The 22658-nt window shown below is 36.5% G+C and overlaps 2 protein-coding genes across 2 annotated transcripts; one reads left to right on the top strand and one right to left on the bottom strand.

Moving 5' to 3' along the window:
• The first annotated feature begins 571 nt into the window (after positions 1-571).
• Positions 572-3456, top strand: LOC132173534 (COBRA-like protein 10). The gene is made up of 2 exons (XM_059585047.2): positions 572-1233; positions 2030-3456. The coding sequence occupies exons 1-2, from the start codon at positions 627-629 to the stop codon at positions 3454-3456; spliced, it is 2034 nt and encodes a 677-aa protein (XP_059441030.2). The 5' UTR covers positions 572-626.
• A 2555-nt stretch (positions 3457-6011) lies between these two features.
• On the bottom strand, positions 6012-20891 carry LOC132176409 (rab GTPase-activating protein 22). The gene is made up of 11 exons (XM_059588602.2): positions 20382-20891; positions 19359-19454; positions 16775-16878; positions 16172-16434; positions 15094-15216; positions 14671-14759; positions 13481-13586; positions 11398-11495; positions 7671-7931; positions 7014-7097; positions 6012-6379 (listed from the first exon to the last, which is right to left on the bottom strand). Exons 1-11 carry the CDS (start codon positions 20469-20471, stop codon positions 6365-6367), a joined length of 1329 nt encoding a protein of 442 aa, XP_059444585.2. The 5' UTR covers positions 20472-20891; the 3' UTR covers positions 6012-6364.
• Between the last annotated feature and the right edge of the window lie 1767 nt (positions 20892-22658).

Below are 22658 nucleotides of genomic sequence, written 5' to 3'. Positions count from 1 at the left end.
ACATAAAATTGCGACATATTCGTTGGGAGCAAATTTTGGAGAAAATTTTGGAAAATATAGCATTTCTCATTCCTCTTCATTACCAGCCTATTACGGCTTACAAAACTGTCTTGCCACGTATGCAACTTAATAATTAAAATTGAGATATGCTATAGTGTAATAAAAGATCATTTTTTGTCCATAAAAGTCTTAGTTGACAAGAGGTCATAAGCCCATCAGTGGGTAGGGCCACCGCAATTACGGATGGGGTCTATGACCTCTTGCCACCTAAGACTTTTATGGACAAAAAATAGTCTTTATATTGCACTATAACATTTCTCATTAAAATTTACAAATTCATTATGTAGCTCTTCATAAAAAAAAAATTATAGTGAAATTAATTAATATTTGTCTTTTTACAATTGTCTACCGACTCTACCGAGAATCAACCCACCACCTCCGAATCTCATGCTAAAACTAGCGGAAGAAAATTGAGCTGACTTAGTCTTCCAATGTCTCCTCTCTTTTATAACCATTTCACCTCTCTCTCTTCCAGGGTTTCCCTCAGAATCAACCCCCATTTCCTCCCGTGCCGCGGCCTCACACGGCCGCTGCATGCTCTCACAAAACCACGAACCCATTGTCTCATGATCAACAAATTAACAATGGCAACAAAACCAAGAACTCTAATCGCATGCCACCATGCATTACCTTTTTACGTAACACTGTTGTTATTTGTGTTGTTTTATGGAGCTCAGGTTTGTGACGGCCAAGACTACGATGAAACCTCCATGCCGGCGGCTCCGCCTCCCGAGCAGGACGACTGTAATGGGATCTTTCTCTCGTACACCTTCATTTCGCGCCTCAAAGAGTACCCGCACCTGAAGAACGCGAGCGCGCAGGCATGGGCGTTCAAGGCGCAGGCCATGGTGCTCAACGCCGGGGACGAGGAGCTGAACGCGTGGAAGATGTTCATCGGGTTTCAGCACAAGGAGATACTGGTGTCGGCTAGCGGAGCCGTGCTGGTTGACTCAAGCGATTTCCCGGCGGCAGTCGGGAACGGGACGTACCTGGTAGGATCCCCGACGGCGGACTTGAAGACCTCGATTGAGACGGCGGGGGACATCGATCAGATTTCGGTGAAGATGGAGATCATCGGAACGCAGTTTGGGGTGAAGCCCCCCGGGGTGCCGATGCCAAGGACGATTAGGCTTGAGAATGATGGGCATAAGTGTCCTTCACCGCGTGTTCGTGGTAATTAGTTTTGTTTGTTTAAACGTTCACGTATATTTGGTGCATGCAAAAGCTAGGGAACAAAAAGATCATTGCTAGACGATTTTTCAGGTCCCTGTTATATATTCAGGCTTGAGGGAAACAAATACATATTTAAAATTATATATGTTTCACAAGTTTTAGAAACATGTTCTTAGGAATACGATGAATTTTTTTTTGTTAAAAGTCAGAACACTAGCAGCAGATGCCCTATATGTCATTCTGTTCCTTATGTTTATGAATTTTTTTTAAAAAAAAACACAAAAACCTAGTTGCATCAGATTTTCTATATTTAACTAACCCTCCGGTGTTGCTACAATGTTTCTCAACAAGTAGCCGTGTAGGAAGCTAAAAGTGGTTTCCTATACATTATTTTAATATAAACATTTATCTTTCATCTTTTTGTCTTTAATTAGGGATTGTATTGGGATTTTGTGAAAAAAAAAAGTGAGGATAGATAAGAAATTTGTATTTTGTAAAGAAATAATATTTTAATGGTATAGGAAAATGTAAGAGAAGCTATTGTGAAATATATTTTTATAAGGAAGCAAAAAATAGTTTTGTACCCTAAATTTAAGGAAAATCAAATGAAAGCTACTGCTAGTGTTGTTATAAAAGTCCCTGAGAAAACCTTTAAAGTTCAAATTTTTTCAATTTTACTCCTCGATCTTCTAATTTGATGCAATTTACTCATTCTGTTAGGATTTGGCTTTGAACATATGTTTGTTTAATACAAGTCATCTTTAATTGTAGTTTGTTTTGGCAAATTTGTTTGCAGGGAAGAGTGCGATGTTTGTATGCTGCAAAAGAGATCCAAAATACAAGGCCAAAAAAGCCAAAAAGACCAAATTCTTGCCTCGTCAGAACGGCGATCTCTCCTTCTCATACGACGTGACCCAAGCATATCCAGGCAGCTATCTGGCTCAAGTCACCATCGACAACAACCACCCATTGGGCCGCCTTGATCACTGGAACTTAACCTGGGAATGGATGAGAGGAGAGTTCATATACAGCATGAGAGGAGCCTACACTCACAGAAAAGACAGCTCCGCTTGCATCTACGGCCGCGCCTCTCAATACTATCCGGACCTCGATTTCTCTCAAGTCATGAACTGTGAGAAAAAGCCCATCATCGCCGACCTCCCTCCCTATCTAGCTAACGATACAAAAGTTGGGAAATTGCCCTTTTGCTGCAGAAACGGCACCATCTTGCCAAAAGTAATGGACGAGAGCAAAGCAAAGTCGATTTTCCAATTACAAGTCTATAAGCTTCCGCCTGACCTGAACCGGACTGCTCTCAATCCACCCATGAAATGGAGTATCGAAGGTGTTCTTAATCCGCAGTACAAGTGTGCCGCTCCGATTAGAGTCGATCCGACTGAGTTTCCCGACCCGAGTGGGCTTCAGGCTACAGTTTCAGCCATTGCAAGTTGGCAGGTTGTATGCAACATCACCCGTCCCAAGGTTAAGCAATCTCGTTGCTGTCTTTCGTTTTCAGCCTACTATAATGCCAGCGTCATCCCCTGCAACACCTGCGCCTGTGGCTGTCGGGAATCGGATACCTGCAACCAGAATGCCCGCGCAATGTTTCTCCCTCCAGAAGCTCTTCTCGTGCCTTTTGTGAACAGAACACAGAAAGCGAAAGCCTGGGCAAAAATCAAACACTTTCCTGTTCCAAATCCATTGCCTTGTCCGGATCACTGCGGGGTTAGCATCAATTGGCATATTGATACTGATTACAGGAGCGGATGGACGGCTCGGATTACACTCTTCAACTGGGATGAATTCTCTTTTGAGGATTGGTACACTGCAATTCAAATGAAAAAAGCTTTTCCCGGTTATGAAAAAGCATACTCCTTCAATGGCACCAGCTTGCCAGATATCAACAATACCATCTTCTTCCAAGGCTTAAAGGGTTTGAATTTCTTGATGGGAGAGACAAATGGGACTAAAGAGTATGACCCAAGAGTGCCCGGAAAGCAGCAAACAGTAATTTCTTTCTCGAAGAAACAGACGCCTGGCATAAATATACAACAGGGTGATGGATTTCCGACAAGGGTGCTTTTCAATGGGGAAGAGTGTGCGCTTCCTCCTGAATTTCCCCGGCCGGGAAATGCAGGGCACGATTCTCGTACTAATTTCCTGGCTGTCCTATTCGTCGCAGTTATGACTTTTGTGCTGATAACAGATCGCTTCCATATATGATCATTTGGAGGATTTTTTTTTGCTCGAATTCTGAAACAGAGGATGAAATAGTACTCTGCTTTTCCTCGTATCAAAATTTCTGTGTCTCAGAAACAGAGGATGCCTCTGCACTTGGGCAAATGGAAAATGATGAACGGTGGTGCGTGCAACTTTGATTTGAAGGCCTGTTTTATTATCAGTTGGTTCCAAAGGCAGATGGAGAATGTAACATGTTGAAAATAGACATAATGATAACCCGTATGAAATTGTAACCATTATTTAACTATGGATTCACTTGGTGTCTGACAGATATTCTCCATTGTAAAGTGATCATCTGATTCACTGCCATTTTGTTTCCTAGTATGTATGCAGTTTGAAACTTTTGCAAGTTTTGTCTTCTTCTAACTTGTTGATCTCAATCTTCTCATATAAAAACACTGGCAAATAGGTTGTCTTAGAATATCAATGGCTCAACTTGCTGGAACCAATATTGAGACCTTGTAGAGTGGACAGGATTCTTGTCTTAGGATAGTTTAATCTATGATCTCTGGTTTATCCTTGAGATAAATGTTGCACATACTCTTATTCTTATACTTTCAAGTACATACTCTTTGACGTGACGTGGCCGTAAAAATCATAATTAAATTTTAAAAGGGTCAACATTGAATCAAAATTTTGAATTCAATAGTGATTTTCACTAATACGTCAAGAAGTATGCACTTGTGAGAGTGAGAATATAAGTATTTGGAGCATTTCTCTTATCTTGGGTGATTTGTAAGAACGTATAAAATAATGGTTGCTACAAAGAGAACTTGTGATATTAGAATACTCCCTCTAAACTTTAAAACGTTGCAATTGACTCTTATACTACCTAATCCTTTCACTTAGCCCCCTTAGTTAGGATTCTCAGTTAAACCCGAATTTTTTTTAAAAAAGATAATAATACCCTTACATCACATAAAAAATAATAATTAAGAAAAAAACAAAAAACAACAGTGGGAGGAGACCTATTGGCCAGATTTTTTTTTTTTTTTTTTTTAAGAACATAATTGTATTTTTCTTTTCGAGTCATGTTACACACTATTCTCCATCTCATCTCCTATCCATCTTTTTTGCAAATTTACCATTGAATTTGTGGAATCCACATGCAGGTCTCACAAATTCAATTGTGGATTCACCAATCCACTATATGAAGATGGGTGAAAAACCGAATGGATAATAAATTTTATCATTTTTTTTTTCTTTCACAAAAATGATAGGACATTGCAATTTGAATGTAAATTTGAAGGAGTAAGTGTAGTTTTATTGTAATATTACAAAATGGGCAAGTCATGGTTACAGAATACAGTATCGGAATTTTCTGTGTTTTCTTGTAGATTGGAAGAATACTCTTAATGCTGGGATTAGATGGGATTTGACATACAAATCTAAGAAAGAGGAGATTTGGCCTTCAAAAGGATCGAGGATGGGAACATAGGATGTTCACTGAGATGCTGAAAGAGTTATTTTCACCTGTCACCACCAAGGACTCTGCCTAGGTAGACTGGATGTGTTTGGTAAAACTTTTTGAGGCAGGGTTTTTAATTTTTAATTTTTAATAATAATAATAAAATGTTATTGATTTGATATAAAGTAAAAAAAGGTTTAGAAATTTTTTTATGGGAAAGTGAAAATGTTTTGTTTTGTAGTGATTTTTTTTTTTTTTGAATAGTAATAAAAAGTGATTGATATGATATAAAAAAAAAAAAAAAGTAAAAAATTAGAATGTTTTGCAGTCAACTTTCTTTAGGAAAAGTGAGGGAATGAGAAAAATGGATTGTCAAACAAACCGTATGAGAGTTTAATTAGACTCAAATTGTAATGTGTCCTTTGATTGGAACACGTGTTTCATAACAGGATACAAGAAACACATGTCTCAATTCCAATGGATCCAATAGTTAAAAACTAGACCTGAGAATTAAAATCTTGGGAGCCTCTTAATTGCTATTTTGGAAAAGGATTTTTTTTTTCTTCCTATTTAATAACGGGGAAAATGATTACAAGGGAGAATTTTTTTCCATTCTTATTTCAAATGAAAGAAAGAATGAGAAATGAACTAGAAAAGTTTCCAAACATAAGGTAAGAAACGGCCACTTAACTTAAAAATGTGCTATAAAATGATCACTTCTAGAGGTCTTCAAAGCTATTTTTCCATTCCTGTTACATATATTGTAAAAGAGAAATGCTATTTTTCTCTCTCATTCATCTTCATCCATATATTTTTTTTTTTTCAAAGTCACCATTGGATTTGTAGTGGTTTCTACAGATCCGATCGTGTCTTGTAGTAACAAAATAGAAGCCTCCTTTCCTAATAAGCAATCTTACTGTCTCTAGTTTCATTCCTCCTAGTTAATCTTACCTTTTGTCTCTAGTTTCAAAATGGTCTATAAGAATGTAAATCTTGGTCAAAACTAAAATATTTGGCTTCCAGATTTTGCAAATGTTTCTTTCTTCTTCCCATTAAATCAGCTTGACATGCCATAAGAGATGTATTGGCAAGAGCACTAGTACTCCATTACTTCCCATAAGAAAAGACAGAAGGAAGAAGTTAAATTCATTTCATTGATATCAAATTGACCCGTGTAGGAGTTTTCTTTTTGTATTTTTTTTTCCAGATTGTTACAAAACCAAGTGCTTACAAAGTAGATTCGTGTAAGCCCTTGCAAAGAATTGTTTTGGATATACACAAATAATGAGATCATGTTAACATACAACAAATCAACAATGACTTTTGAGGAAGAATTGTGCTCACGCAATCATACAATTCTGTGCAACTCCAAAAAGATCTGTGCAAGTATCTTATTATCTTGCCAAAACAAATCACCAAGTAGAGACATCCTATTATTTCTTCATTGGCCAAAAAATCATGTGCTTTCTCTTTTCTCCATGGCTATGTCTTCTTGGCCTGCGGTATCAATGAATGAACAATGACTTAAGGGAATAACCAGCAGACTTCAATTCTAATGGAGCAAAACACTCAGAGCTTGTGCATTCAGGATTTTCATTTTTGTGCGCATTGAGGATGCTAATACCCATAGATTAGTTAAATTTTGCAGTTGGCAGAAAAAGTTTACTAAATAAAAACATATAAATGGCAGGCATAATCTTTTACAACAAAGTGGTTTCATTAATATACACATGCACATCTTTTAGTAGACTCTTGGACTCTTTCAGAAAAAGGTTGATGGTCAGTATTTCCACTAATAAATAACCAGCAGAAGGAAAAGTTTGTTGGCCATGAAATTCAAAATTAGGGAGCATTCTTATGTTATAACCAAGGTAAATATAGCTACCAAAATGCATGACTACAAAAAAAAAAAAAAAAAAAAAAAAAAAGCAGTTTAAGACGTCATCTTGCAATCAGATCATTTTTCACAATTTTTTTTTTTTTTTTAATGGAGTGTTAAAACTCTTGAGGGCTCAATCACTTCTATAAACTAGTGCCCATTATGCCATGTTTTGCTGTTTCTTCTTGCTTCAGGAGAGATTTTAAATCCAAGCCCAAGATTTATAACAAAATTCCAAGAAAAGAACATTACCTTTTTTAAATATTTCTTGTGAAGTTTCATTGCCCCAGAGCAAGCTTTTCTGGCATCTAGATTTCCAGTTATGTCATTCAATATCTGGAAAGTATTAAAAACAAAACAAGAGAAGAGAAAAATGATTTAGAAAGAGAAATTCAGCACGTGCCTACTAGACCTGGATAATTAAATGTATGGAAAATGCTTCACCAGTACCCGACTACTGTTTCCTCAGGACTTCAAAAATTATTTTTCAAAATCATTATTAAGAGAATACAAACATAGCAACTGAGGGGACTTCAAAAAATGTTTTGATAGAAAGAGAAGTGGAATATAACTTAAGGCCGTTAAGTGAATTATAATTTATACTGTTGCACACCTTCCTCTCTTTTTTTGGGGGGAGTGGGGTTGGGGGGAATAGAAGTGTTAAGCAATCTCGGAGCCAAGACCTACACCAACCCCACCCACCTCTTCACCACCTGCCAAGGGCATCTTTACTATTACTCACCTGTGTTCTCTACTTATTTAGAATTTTCCCCACCTAAAATAATCAGCATATTGGAAGCTTTTGAAGCATATCTGAGATTGCTTAACACTTCTATTTTCCCCAACCCCACTCCCCCCAAAAAAAGAGAGGAAGGTGTGCATTGAAAGTTATCAACTCATCAGGCTAACCTTGACAACGTCGTCGAGGCCCCGAGCTTCTTGCAGTAGCTTTGAGCTCTTATCTTTTAAAACACTAGCAACAAGGAAAATGGAGATGGGGAGGGGGGCTTCTGAACTCTTTGCTCTAACTTTCATATTTTCTCTCTCATACTTCCCACATTGACGTATTGACTTTGCTTTTCCTTTAGATCCCTCAGCCTTTTCACTAGCTAACTCAGGGTCTTCATACATCGAGTATAAGTCAGGATCATATTCCAGGGCCCACATCATCTGTTAAGAGTTTAAACAACCAGAGATTTACTGTTAAGAAAAGCAACAAATATGTCCAATGTGCAATTATAACAAAAAAAAAAAAAAAAACCCAAGGTGTATAAGACTTCGTTGATTGATCCCTTCTGCATCATTTGGCATTCAAATTGAGAGGAATTATCAAATAAAAAAACTGATTGACTGCACATGCATTTCTTAAAGCCACACAAATAATCAATTTCATTTGAAGTCATTTGTTATTCCCGGCGCTAATGCAAGAAGTCCTGGTATCAAGTTAAGGGACAAAATAATTTTCAGGGCCATGGTGTATGCATGTATATAGCTACAGGTGGGTCTAGGATACGAACCAAGTAACAAGAAAGAAAAAAAAAAAAATCATATTCAACATCAGTAAGCCAAGGATGACAATAGCTGGACAGATCCTATAGAGATCCATGACTTGGAAGTGAACTGAGAGAATGGAATCCTTTGATTCCTTTCTCGAATAGATAAGGAGAGTCCAAAATCCTTTTTTTCTTTTTTAATTCTACTTTGGATGAAAAAACATAGAGAGACCAATACTGGTGGCTTCAGTCCACACACATGTTGGGCTTTATTCCTTAATAAATCATCAATATTGTGAGCCCATGTTGTACTCCACAAATTAAACAAACATGTGGGTAAAGAGGTAAACCTCATCTCTACAAATCATATTGTCGTACTTTATGAGTTACTGTAATAATTTGATAGAGGAATTCCAAATTATTCACCAAGGGATCACCCAAACTCATTGGACTTACATTAAAAACTCTCAGTTATGAGATAGGATGTAGACTAGCTGAAGTAAGCTTAATCGATAAAACTTAGCCAGAAATATTAGAATAATGATTGAACAAATTGAATTGGTGATGCATGCATCTACATCTGTATAAATCGCATCTTAAACATTATATTTGACCATGCATCTGTATAAATGATAAAGCAACAAAAAACATGTGGAAGGTGATTAAGTTAAAACGCTAGGCCCTGACAGTTTCTCTACGGCGTTCTTCCAAGTTTGTTGGGATGTGTTAAAAGAAGACATTATGATGGTCTTTCGTGCCTTTCATGCTAGTGGTAAGCTTGAAAGGATCCTTAATGCTACATCCATTGCCCTCATTCCAAAGTTCAGTGGGTTGTTGATCCCAAAGACTTCCGCTTGATTAGCCTTGTGAGTGGCATTTACAAACTTATTGCTAAGATTTTGGCAAACAGGCTAAAGACGGTGTTGGAGAAAATTATCTCTAAGTCACAAAATGCATTATCCGAGGTAGGCAAATTCTAGATCATGTTCGTATTGCCAATGAATGCCTTGATAGTAAAATAAGATCTGGGGAGTTGGGTGTACTTTGCAAGCTGGACTTGGAAAAAGCCTATGATTATGTTAATTAGGATTTTCAGATGTACATGCTGAGGAGGTGTGGTTTTGGGAGTAAGCGGTGCTCTTGGATATTTCATTGTATTTCTACGGTGTGGTTCTCGGTTTTGGTAAACGGCACTCCCACTGGTTTTTTTATTAGCTCCTGTGGCTTAAGACAAGAGAACCTTCTATCCTCTTTGTTGTTCATCATTGTGATGGAGGGCTGGGTAGGATGATTTTTGCTGCTGTGAATGGGGGACTGTTATCTAGTTTCTCGGTGGGGATAGGGATGAACATATCTCATCTTTTGTTTGTGAATGATACCCTGATTTTCAGTAGGGCTGTATCAGATCATCTATGACATATGTGGTACTTGTTTTTATGCTTTGAAATTGTCTCGGGATTGAAGGTTAATTTGGCTAAGTCAGTATTTGTTCCTATGGGTGACGTTGACGTGGATGGATTAGCAGGTATTATGGCCTGTGGGGTTTCCCCTTTGCCTTTGAAGTATCTTAGTTTTCTGTTGGGGCCTCCTATAAGGCCAAGTTTATTTGGAAAAGTGTTATTGAAAAAATCAAACATCAATTGGCTAGTTGGAAAATGATGATTTATTTAAGGGTGGTAGGTTATCCTTATAAAGAGTACACTTCCAATTTACCTACGCATTTTATGTCCATCTTTCCTCTTCTTGTGGGCGTTGCAAACCGTATTGAAAAGCTTCAACGTGATTTTCTATAGGGTGGGCTAGGTGAAGAGTTCAAATATTACATAGTAAGGTTTGTTCTCCAATCTCTGAAGGAGGGTTGGAGGGTCGGAACTTATTGATGTTCAATCGAGCTCTTTTAGGGAAATGGCGATAGCATTATGCGCATGAGAGAGAGGCTTGGTGGAGAGTGGTAGACGCTAAATTTGGTGGTTCCTAGGGTGGATGGTATTCTAATGAGCCTCTTGGGATGTATGAAGTGGGTTTATGAAAGAATATTAGAAGTGGTTGGGGGAATTCTCTAGCCATACTAGATTTGAGGTGGGAAATGAAACCAATGTTAGTTTCTGGCATGATCTATGGTGTGAGGATATGGCTTTTAAGGGCGCCTTTACAAATTTATTAGGCATTGCGTGTTAAAAAATGCTTCTGTTGCAGCACACTTGGAGTTCATGGGTGGCTCCACTCAGTGGAATGTAAGCTTTGCTAGAGCAGCTCATAATCGGGAGGTGGATGTCTTTGACTCTTTCTTCATGGTGTTGTATTCAGCTAGAATGAGATGGAAAAGTGAAGACAAGCTTTGGTGGATCCCCTTCAAAAGAGGTTTTCTCATTGTTAAATCCTTCTACAATGTCTTGGTTCGCAATGATGGCTTACGTTTCCCTTGGAAGAGTGTTTGGCAGACAAAAGTTCCTTCGAGGGCAGCCTTTTTTTCTTGGTCAATGACCTTAGAAAAGATCCTTATCATTGATAATCTGAGGAAACGACACGTCATTGCAGTTGATAGGTGTTGTATGCCTTAAAGGAACGGGAAGTTCATAGATCATCATCTTCTTCATTGAAAGGTGGCTAGTACCTTATGGGATGTCTTCTTCAATCGATTTGGGTTGTCTAGGGTTATGCCCAGACAAATAGTCGACTAATATGCATGTTGGTGGACTGCCAACAATGCTCGGAGTGCTGCTGTGTGGAAGATGATGCCTTCATGCCTCTTGTGGTGTCTATAAAGGGAAATGAATGACAGAAGTTTTGAGGACCGTGAGAGAACTTTAGAGGAGCTTAAGTCATTATTTTTCTATACTTTGTATCTTTAGACGACAGTTTTTGTTTACCCTTTTGGTGATTGGTTACAATGATTTTCTTGCTCTATTTTCTCCTTCTAGTTAGGTGTTTTCTCGTGTATACTTCTTGTGCACCTGGAGGCACATTACACTTTTAATGAAATATCGATTACTCATAAAAAATAAAAAATAAAAGAATATTGGAAGTTAAATTTGGTTTTCCTGGAATAGTTTCAAGAACTCCAGCTAGCAAATGGATCTACATAACATAAAAAAAAAGTCAACAAAAAATATGAAAAAGCTACAAGAGAAGTCAAATCCTACCTCCCAAAGGTACAATGAGTCACAAAAAGAGAATTCTCTACGGAACAAAACCATGAGCATCCGAAAAGCAAATAGATAATCACCTCCACCTAGTGTCTCTGTGTTACATAATCAAAAGGCAAGCTTCGCTGTTACTTTCTTTTCTTGAGAATTAAATCAATGGATGTTGAAGAAAATAGAAATATATATATGAATTATAATAAGGGCAATAATTTCAACTCTAGACGTTATAGAATATAGTAACTATTATCAATGACAAATAATAAACTGCTAAATGACTGTTACAACCGATGACTACATCAACACCAGTTGAACAAGGCAAATAATCATATAAGCTTGTTTATCAGCATACCAATGGTTGAGTCCCTTTGTCAGCGCAGGCTATTAATTCAAAAACGAAGCTACGGTAAATGCTGCCTTTCCTGCTCACCCTTTTTCATATATTATAAATTAGAAAGAAATATTGGGGAATGAATTCATGTTTATTTTGGGTGGCATATGAAATTCAATAAAAACTACCAACATTTTAAAATTTTTAGGTATCTAGTAGTATCATATTAGCAATACTATCACAGAGAAGTTCTTTTCGTCAAAGAAAACTACAATTAACAATTTTCATAAGATCTTTGCCACCAGCCATGTAGACCAGCATTGCAATTTAAACATTTGTGGATGCCTCCTATGAATGACTCATCCAAAGAAAAATCAATTGAAAATTTCCCCTAAGACTCTCCATTATTTTCTTAATTCGAGTTCCTGATTTCAATTGCATAACCGAAGGACCTTCCCTTTTTCTAAGAATTTCTCTTAAGCAAGAGAAACATGATCAATTGAAAGGTGGCAGATGCGTTCTTTAGCTGGCAAGGGCAGTTTGGCCAACACAAAAACGTCATTTGAAATTATCAGAGAGATTGACGCCTTGGAAGTTTTTCGATAAGACCATAAAATAGCATGTTGGGATATCACTCAATCCAAAACTTTACACTTGTGGGTTTAAGTCCAACTAGAGACTGGAGGCAATCCCCCAGTATTTAGAGGGAGCTGCAGATGCAGCAAGAAAATGGATGCGCTAACGCGCAACAGTATTCAGCAACTTGTGCACTAAAGCTAATGATGTGGAAGCACATTGTGAGCTAGGTCCAGAACGTCGTGAGACAATTCGATCCTATATTAACCACTCACATTTGTAACATCTTTCCACTGTGGGATTCAATATTTTTATACTCACATGTGTAAACTCAACAATCTCCTCCTCGCATGTGAGTTCATCACCACATTGCTACATTGTGTGCTATGTGGGTTTGCTCGCACCATGCACCTTTGCCCCAACTCCAAGGACTCTTGTTTGAGCCCGTGCCATGGACCTTTGCCCCTTACTCCGGGGACCTTTACTCCTTACTCTAGGAACCCTCGTGTGTATCCGTTCCATGAACCTTTGTCCCTTACTTCGGGGACCCTTTGTCCATGCCCACACCTTGCACCTTTGTTCCTACTCCAAAGAGTCTCTTTTTTGCACCACCATTGACTCTAATACCACTTGTTAGGGAGAGAATTGCCTACGGAGTCCACCAAAAGCACATTAATATACATGTTTAGACACCACTCCAACCCAAAAGTTTAAGCTAATGAGTTTGGGTCTACTCATGTATATTTACTACATTGTTTATTTTTTTTCAATGTGGGACGTAACACTCACAACAGATCTCTCCCTCACACGTGTATATTCAACAAAAATTTAGATGTAAGTTTTTTTTTTTTTTGGGGGGGGGGGGGGGGGGGTGGGTGGGGGGGTGGGGTTTCTCTTGTATATACTCTGTCTACTTGAGTGTCCTCTCAATCAACAATACATTCTGTTACTTCTCCAAAGAAACAAATCTCATGATATTTTCACAATGGTTCAGAATAGTGGATTTTCAGGCTCACGTGATATGCTGGGTAACACTGACAGGGAGAAAAGCTTTATCAACTGAAATGTGACTAGATCATAAGCTATATCCTTTTTTTTTCTTTTTTTTTCTTTTTTTGGGGATAAGTATTATGAGCTAAATATACAAAATGAGAAAACACAATTTTAAGGAAATACCTAAGTGCTGGTGAAGTTTTGGATCTATAACTTGAGTAATTTCAGCCAAATTACTTAGTTGTGTCTCCACCCCAACAGAGCTATCGGTACATCTGAAATTTCCTCGCTGTGTATTTTCAAATAAGAACACATCATGAGAAGCTGGAATTAAATTTAAAAACAAAAAAGGATCAGTCAAAAAACTTTGGGCAGCTACGAAAGAACAATGTAACAGATCATAGAATGGAACACTGTGCTCACTTTTAACTGAACAGTAGATATATATCGTAGAAATTATGAACATGAAAATTTTGCAGAACCTTTTCTTAACACAAAGGTTAAGACTAAAACGCAGTTCACTTCTTTCAGTTTAGTATATTTGTCCATTCTTTAATATCAGATGCTTTTACATACAACGTTGTTAAACCTTGAGGTGTAGCACAATTAGCTGGGAACCACATCTTAGGAAGCGAAAATTACTAGTTTGAATCTACCCTCCCCCTCCCTCCCCTTGGGCCCAACTCACTCAACCAGATAAGGACAAAAAAAAAGAAGAGAGAAAAGATCAATTGTGCTTGTTTAAAAAACTCAGGCTATGTTCAGTTGGATCAGACAAAAGAGAAACCAAACCATTTCCTCTCATAGTTTTCTAAGAGAGATACATCAAAAGGAAATTTTGATTAGGGATACAAGAGATCGAAGCGACTGAGAAGCACATATACATATATTTGGCAAATTTTGACTTCACTGATTAATGAGGCTATAATTCATAAAGAAAAGATTTTTAACATCACTTTATTCTATAATAGTTGTTTGATGCAAAACTATGGTAGATCTAAAAAACCCTAGCTAAAATTAGAGGTACCCCCTGCATATCCAAGCCTCGTTGGTATGTGCAATGTTAAGTTCCAGGAAATAAGTAAGACATAAACTTAAAAGAAATAAATGGAGCAAAGACAAAACATTTCAAGATATCAAAGAAAGCCAATATCATAAACAACACTCTGTCCTTGAACAAACATCCTCATAAACCCCTCGAAAGACAAGAAAAGAGATCCACCCAAGTAGTAGAGAGGATAGTAGACTAAATTATCTCATCAAAAAACAGTAGGAGATATCCAGTATCAAAATATTAACTAAAAGTAAACAAGTACACTAACTAAAAGTGCAATATCATATTGTATAAAATATTCTATGGGGAAAAAAGGTACCAATCTCCGCATCAAACGTTCAAAGCACCAAAATGCATCTGCTTCATCTTCAAGAAGAATTATCATGGGGGAGCAAAGATCACTCATTCCTGCTCAGCATTGTCATAAAGTTAGATAGAAGAACTGACTCTTTGTTGCAATAGATGTAAACTATTGTTACTTCTTGCTATGCAAGCAGAATAACGTAAATGAGAAGAATTTCAATGAAATATGTAGTTAGATAAGAATGCCAGATCTACATGTTATATAACAACATAACCATATTATATAATTGATTAATACTCATTCCTCACTGATAAGTGAAATGTTTGGCCTGACGACGGGACCAAAGAGCCGCCCGTACATCAGATGTATGTAGCCCATGAGCAGTATATAATAAAAAAATGTTTGATAATGCATTAAACGTCCATTTGAATTACCCACCTTGACAATAGCCAACATCTGTATCTATCCATGCATAAACAGCAAGAATATCCCAAAGTTTTGACAAGTTTTCTTGCTTCTCATAAAACACCAATGTCCTGTCAGTTCGAATCACATCGAGACCTGACATTGATATTAAGGCAAACAGAAATGTCAGTTACCCAATAAACCTTTGAGTACAACAATGCTATTATAACTAAATAAATACAGGCAACTTCAAAATAAACATATTTCTAGGTGATTTCAGTGCTATCTTGAATATCATTTTAATTTCATTGGCAAGTCACCGACCACATAAGAAACCAAATGCATGCTGATTAAATCAAATTAGCAAATCCACAAAAACCTCTGAATCATTATATGTAATAGATAACCACTACTACTACATCCATCTCATAATGAGTGTCCAAAAAAAAAAACACATTTTAAGGAACAGCTATTGTATTTTTGCCCAATATTGCCCTTGCATAATTGTTTTTAAACATTCATGGAGACAAATTTCAAAATGAGGATAAAAAGGGAAAGTAAAAATTTGAAACTTTTAACTTTCCAGTGTGGGACATAAATTACCGAACAAGTAAAATTGGCAAAAGTGACAAACTCATAATTGGACAAAGTAAGACAAAGTGATCAAAGCATAAGTAATTGAAACAACTAAAAGAAATATTAAAGCAAACTGCAAAATAGGAATTAGAAAATTTTTCTTGAAATAAATTGAAACCTGAAATTTCCTACTAAAAATTTAGAGGGTGAGAGAGAGTTGAACACTACAAGATTCCAGACTACCAGAACTCATGCTGAAGAGACTCTATATAGATGGTAAGTTCTTTGACATTGTGACAACAGATTTTAGAAGACAATGTCAAGCCCAAGATGCACGTACTAAGATCAATGAGGTAGCATGCATGCTCATCACCAATCACAAGGTGTAATAATGAAGTGTGCCATATAATAAGTACTTACAAGGTAAATTAATCATGAAAATACTAAGGGAAAAAGAGCTTCACCTAACATTAAAAGTGAATTTAGCCCTGACAGAAAAAGAAGTGAGCATTTTTTATTAAAAGATACCACCAACCTATTTGATGTAGTGTAAGCATCCACTGGATTACTTTCTTATCCTTCATTGTATCCAAACCATTGGTTGTGGCTTTAATATCAGCCCCACTGTTGTCTTGAGGAGGTAAAGCTTGTCCCTTGCCTGGATTTGTTTCTAAAAGTACTAAGGGATCTTGAATGGGCTGACCATCTTCAGTGATTACAGGCGCTGTGATAAACCTTCCACTTCCAACAACAGGAAACATTTGGCGGCACTCTTCCTTCCACCTAGCATATTGCAACCTGAAGGAGTAGAATTACACTTAACTGATAGTCTCATAATATCAGCAGATAGTGCATCAAAATTTGAGCTCTTACAGGATATAAATCTGCGCTATAGTGGGAGATAGGTTTGATTATTTGATTATTTGGGTATAATCAGTTAGTAAAATCAGTATAACTAACTGGTCCCAAAAAAAAAAAAAAAAAAAAAAAAAAAAAAAGGAAGAAAAATTGAGTAATCAGTGATTTTGAACTCTTCCAAGTGACAACAAGACCCTAAATCTATCCTTAATCCTTCCCCATTGATTCCCTATGTGCCACCCATACATACTAACTTTTGTATTTGATGAAAAAGGACTACCTTCGATGCTTCCGTATCTGCTCCCGTTCATCCAATGTACTCTTGGGATCATAACAACCAAGTAGAAATTCCCATACTTCCCCTCTAATTGATGGATGGATCCCCTAATTTAGCACATAAATAAGAGAATAATGCTAAGTATCATCCCTCACAGGGTTGGTTTCCTTTATGAAGGAAAATCCAAAAAAGGAATATAAGAAAAGGAAAATATCTAAACGTGAAGAAATAGAGTAAAGTCCACAGTATAATTGCTCAAGTATACAAAGTTCCACAAAATTGATAACAAAAGCTTTACCAATGCCTGTAAGCAGAGAAACAGACCCATAGATTGTTCTTTTAAGATATCAGGAGCATAAATTTTTCCTAATTCGTGTAAAGCAAGAACAATAGATTTTATAAAGCGATTGAGCTCAGATTCATAACATCTATCTCAAGGGTGACAATTTATAAATGACATATAATTAATAGATATTATTAGTTATCAAAAAATTAAATAAATGGCATAAGTTTTAGCCACAATGCAGGAAAGGAACATGATCATTAATGACATAGTAAAGAATATCTAGGTGATTTGTTCATCTATGTTATAAAAAACATGAATTAGAATAAGTATAAAATAAAGTGGTGGAACAACTTCAGCTTCATTCAGAGCTGTCAGAAGAGGGGAAAAAAGAAAAGAAAAGAAAGTCAAGTAGACCAAGTGCATGAGAAAAGCAACATAATAATAATTTAAATCAGATGCATGCCATGGAGCTGATGTTGGAAATTTTGGTTAAATTGCAATCATATGATAAATGTAGTGTTAGAGACAATATAGCCGTTGCAATCAGATACATGCCAAAATCACAAATTTTGGTGCAGCTGGAGTATCTTGAGTGTGATTTTGTGCAACGGCTATATTGTCTCTAACAATCTGAAAGTTTTTATGGAACATTTGTGAAAATTTAGTGCTTTCCTTGTTCTTGTCTACTTTTGCTCATATATTGATCGATATTGTCTACCCTTTGTGAAGTTAAAAATGCATTTGGTTCCTGGAACTTTTTTAGAAATTTACATACGATGAGTGACTAGTAGTGAGTCTGCAGAGTACAGCACATTATATTTATGCATCTTCTTAAGGAGAATACAGGAAAACCAATGTCAATTACTGCAAGTTTTTGTCTTGGGTTATGTCTAGACGAGTAGTCAATTTGTATGCTCGTTGGTAGACTGTCGACAGCATTCAGAGTGCAGCTATGTGGAAGATAGTGCATTTACGCCTTTTGTGGTGTCTATGGAGAGAAAGAAATTATAGAAGTTTTGAGGACCACGAGAGAACTTCGGAGGAAATTAAGTCTTTATTTTTCAACATTTTGTATCTCAATTACTTATAAAAAAAAATTACTACAAAATTTTAAGGAGGATCATAAGGTCAAAAAAGGAAGCATAATCATCCTGATGCGCTCAACTGAAATAATTGAATTGGAGTTGTTAATCACTCAATTCTACAGCTCGTTGACCTATCAAAAAAAAATCTATAGCTCATTGAACTAGTCAGCCTGATTGCTAAACTCCACATGATCACAAGCGTGCAGCTGATGGTTAAATAAGCTAATAGAACCAACAATAAATTTTAAGGCATTCATAATACCAAATGCAATGATCTTTGGATCAAATGGCATCTACTCCATAAAGGTCTACATTATAAGAAGTGGCTATTTGATGTAGATCACATCACGGAAGATTACATATCTTCCCGCAATCAAATAAAGTCAAAATAAAGCAGTTGACCAGACCCGTTTGATGGTCATTAGAAGCCTGTTCAAACGAGGATCACAGAGATTTACACAGATTGGACCAGCAAAACTTCAGTCAAAGTTCGATCGACTAATGTGGCTCGTGAGTTCAGACAGAATGTATTGGTCAAAGGTGGTGCATCTCATTCGAACAAACATGACTCCCGTTCAAAATGATGGTCTCACAGAATGGCAGCTAAGTTATTTTTTTACACCTTTTGTCATGTTTTTGCTCTTTTCTCTCAAGGATTTGGTGTTTAGCAGAGCATTATTGTACCTTGTATTATGTAAGGTAAAAGCGTAGCTGTTTGCTAAGAACAAGTTTGAGTTTGAATAAAATTTCTAAGAGTGTTCTCCATATTTTTCAGTGTTGGGTATTCTTGTTGAATCAATCAAGTGTTTCTGAGTGAACCAACAGATGTGCAGAAGGATTTCAATCTGGTATTCATGCATGAATCAACGAATTTAAAATCAATTTCTTTCTTTCTTGTCAGATCCATCTATCCTACAGACTTCCTTGCATCACTATCGCATAAGGGTATGGGGAGTCGTGTTTACCTTTCCAAAAAAAAAAAAAGAAGTGGCTATATTGTCCAAATTCAAAGAGAGTGAGTGAATTAATTCTCCAGGTCAACATTCACACCCGATTTACAAGAACAGATATTTGCATGGTTTCTCACGATACTATAGATATCTAATATATAAAGAATGATAGATATGCTACGATGCAAACTGATTTTCATATTCCACTATAAAATAAACTTCTAACATAATTTTAGGCAGGTTGTGAACCATGAAGAGGCTCTTACCCCACGCTGGATTCGACTTAGAGTCTTGCCTATATCCAGATGACCTTCTGGAGTAAATGCAGCATTCCATTTCCTTACACTTAGAGTTTTACCTGCCTGCATAAGCAGATTAAATTAAAAGTATTCAGCAATAGAAATAACAAGCAACACAGAGGACTTGTTATAAATTGGAAATTTCAATCTGTCTTAGTTACTCAGGGTAAATTCATAAATATGGCTTTTTACATATATGGCGTGTCTATAGTAGCAGGAAACCTCATCAAAATTTTGGTAAGGAAGCAACTCTTAAAAGGAAAGATATATAATTAGATCTCCAATGCAATCCAAAGATATATAAACAGATCTCCAATGCAATCCATTACAAAGTACCCAGAGTTATAGACTTGTAAATGCATATGACTGGTTCTTTTTTTTTTTTTTTTTTTGTTCTACCTTCATTTCTTAAAAATATCCTCTCAACTATACCAGTGACAAGAAAATGAGAGAAACATATTCTCTAAATTGGAAGCAAGAAAGCTGCTCGGAGCACAGCAGCAAGTTTGACCTATAATAATGACAAGGCATTTCCCTCACAAGGACATTTCTATTGCGTGTCAAAATGATGGGATTAAACGTAAAACGGCATACAATCTGAAATTTTATACGAGATCTTAATGAGCCCAAGCTCACCCTCCCAATAACTTTGACTATATTACCATAAATGCCTTCTACCACTGTTCACAATCTTTATTCTTGCGCATGACTCTCCAATGTCAAGAAAATTATAAATTTCCAAAACAAATTCACAAATCCCTACCATTTATCCTCATCTTACCAAATCCGTATCATGCATGATCCAAATAAACATTTACGCCTACTCTTCATTGAAAATCAACAACATTTACCTTCGAATTTCATACATTACAAATCATCTCGATTATTCAAAGAAATTTTATCCAAATTAAGCCAATGGGTATCTAAAAAATCCAAAAGGGTATCTTAAAAACTCAAAATAAAAATAAAAATCACGAAGAACCACCGGACCTTGATCTTGAAGCGGGTTTTTGGAACATCTGTGCACTCAGGCCGGACCTTGTAGAAAGAATCAGCAGGAGCTCCGGAGTCCCTCCACATTTTCAGAACACCAAAAAAATAAGGAAACAGAAACTCAAAGCAATTTCTTCTGCTTTTGAAACCAATAAATCCCAACCACCAGCAACATCCAGGAGCCGGACCCCTTTGGAGAATCAACAAAAACCCAGAAAACTTATTGTCTCAGACGCCGGAGAGGAAGATTCAAAGACAGACCCCGATCAGTAGCTGCGCAAGACCGCTCCAAAGACCAAATCCTAAGCCAAAAACAAAAAAAATAAGAACAAAACGAACAAAGATATCGTTTTTTTGGATTTGTTTTTCTTGTTTTGTAATTTATTTTTTTTCCTTTTAATTTGGATATGTTAGGTAGTTGGTGGTGGTTTCGGTCTTGGTTTTGGTCTTGGACATGGACATGGTCATGGTGTATTACTCTGTCAAAGAGGAGGGTGCGTGAGGTGGTTCCCACCTCACAGACACCACCAGTGGCCGTTTAATGCGTTAATTTTAACGTACGTTCCTCATGTTTTCCCTTCTCTCTCTAGAAAAACGAAAATAATATATATAATATATATATATATATCTTCCAACCATTTTGGAAAAATAAAAAACAAAAATACATTGTGTTTTTTTTTTTTCTTCACCTTATTTTGGGTTTCTTTCTTGAAATATTATTTGTGGGTGAAATTTTTCACTTGAATTTGATTGGAAGGTAGGGAGGGAGAGCGAAAGTAGCGTGGGGTCAATGATCATTGGACTAGGCTTTTGGCCGGCAATTTTTGTAGCGGGAACAACAAAAAGGAGGAATTTGGAGGGATAAGGCGGCTGCGTCAATGGTTCCCTTTTTGGGTTAATCGTACCCTTTTTGGGTCAAATGGGGTTTGGGTTTTGGATGGGCACAAGTGGGCCTAGAAATGAGAGAGGCTAATTTTCCTTCTTCAGAATGACTTGCACGGTTGGGACTCAACATTTGAGCCAACCCCATCAATGACATTTTGAATTATGCTGCCAAGCCCACTTTCCTCAACATCTTTTTTAAGGATAAGTTGAGAAATACTAGGAATACTCTCAAAGTTGTCACGTCAATTAATAATGGCTTCATAAAAGAAGTTTATAGAGAAGTGCTACACATTCTCATCTCATTCTTCTTTCATCTTCTTACTTTTCAAAATTATCATTGAATTTGAAGGGCCTATGTATGGGATCCATATAATCCCACAGATTCAATAGTTATTTTAAAAAGTGGAAGAATGGGAGAAGAATGAGAAGAAAAAATGAAGCATTTTCTAAGTTTTTGTGTTTAATTACTTTTATAAAGATGAATGGGAAGCGAAGAAATTTGCTTTAGTTTGTTTGAATTCAAATGAATCACATGCAAATATACATAGGTCTTTAGTGTACTCATCATAATAAGGAAAGTTAAATTGTTGCTATCAAAATTTTTGATGGGCTACGGAGAAATTAAGGACTTGGAACAAAAAAATATTTTTGTAGGATAATTATGATGATTTTAGTGGCAACTCTAGCGCAAAAATATATGATAAAAAGTGTAATTTTTAGGCTCACAACATACGTTGTAAGTAATGAGTATAAATTCATAGTTTTATAGAAAGATAAACATGTTAAATGACAAAGCATTTGGTGGTTCCATGGGCGAATACTTACCTCGAACACTCATCTTTAACCTCGGACATCTCAAAACATCAACTTCATGTTATGCAAGTCATACTATATTATTAGACAAATCTCTAACAAAATTCTAATCTTTTACATAAAACTTTAATCATGTACTTACTGTCCAAACTGATTGATCATTCCTGGGACGATCGATCTTTTCCCCCTAAACATGTTTTCTCTAAATACAGCCTACTAGATCTTAATCCAATGTTAACCCAAGATTCCTACAAGTCACATAATTCGTAATGAACATCATCATCATACACCAATCTCAAAGGTTTTCAAGACAAGCAAAGACACAATTATTAGTATTCTAAAACATTAAAAAGGTCCTAACTTTATTCCCACAATCACAATCCTTTGTTGATCAACCAAGGAAATATGTTTTAAAGTGTTAAAAGGCAGTTAGCATAATGTAGTTCAAGAGAAGTCAAGAATTGAAGTCCGGAAGACTCAGTCAATACCTCGGTCTAAGCTTGATCGATTGAACCAATGCATGTATTCTAATACTAAAAACTAAGACGTTTAGTTGAATGTTGTTCGGCCAAAGTG

The sequence above is a fragment of the Corylus avellana genome, chromosome 3, assembly GCF_965113065.1.
Source record: "Corylus avellana chromosome 3, dhCorAvel1.hap1.2, whole genome shotgun sequence".
Classification (NCBI taxonomy): Eukaryota; Viridiplantae; Streptophyta; class Magnoliopsida; order Fagales; family Betulaceae; genus Corylus; species Corylus avellana.
Note: the sequence above shows the minus strand (reverse complement) of the source record. Positions and strands in the feature narration are given on the sequence as shown.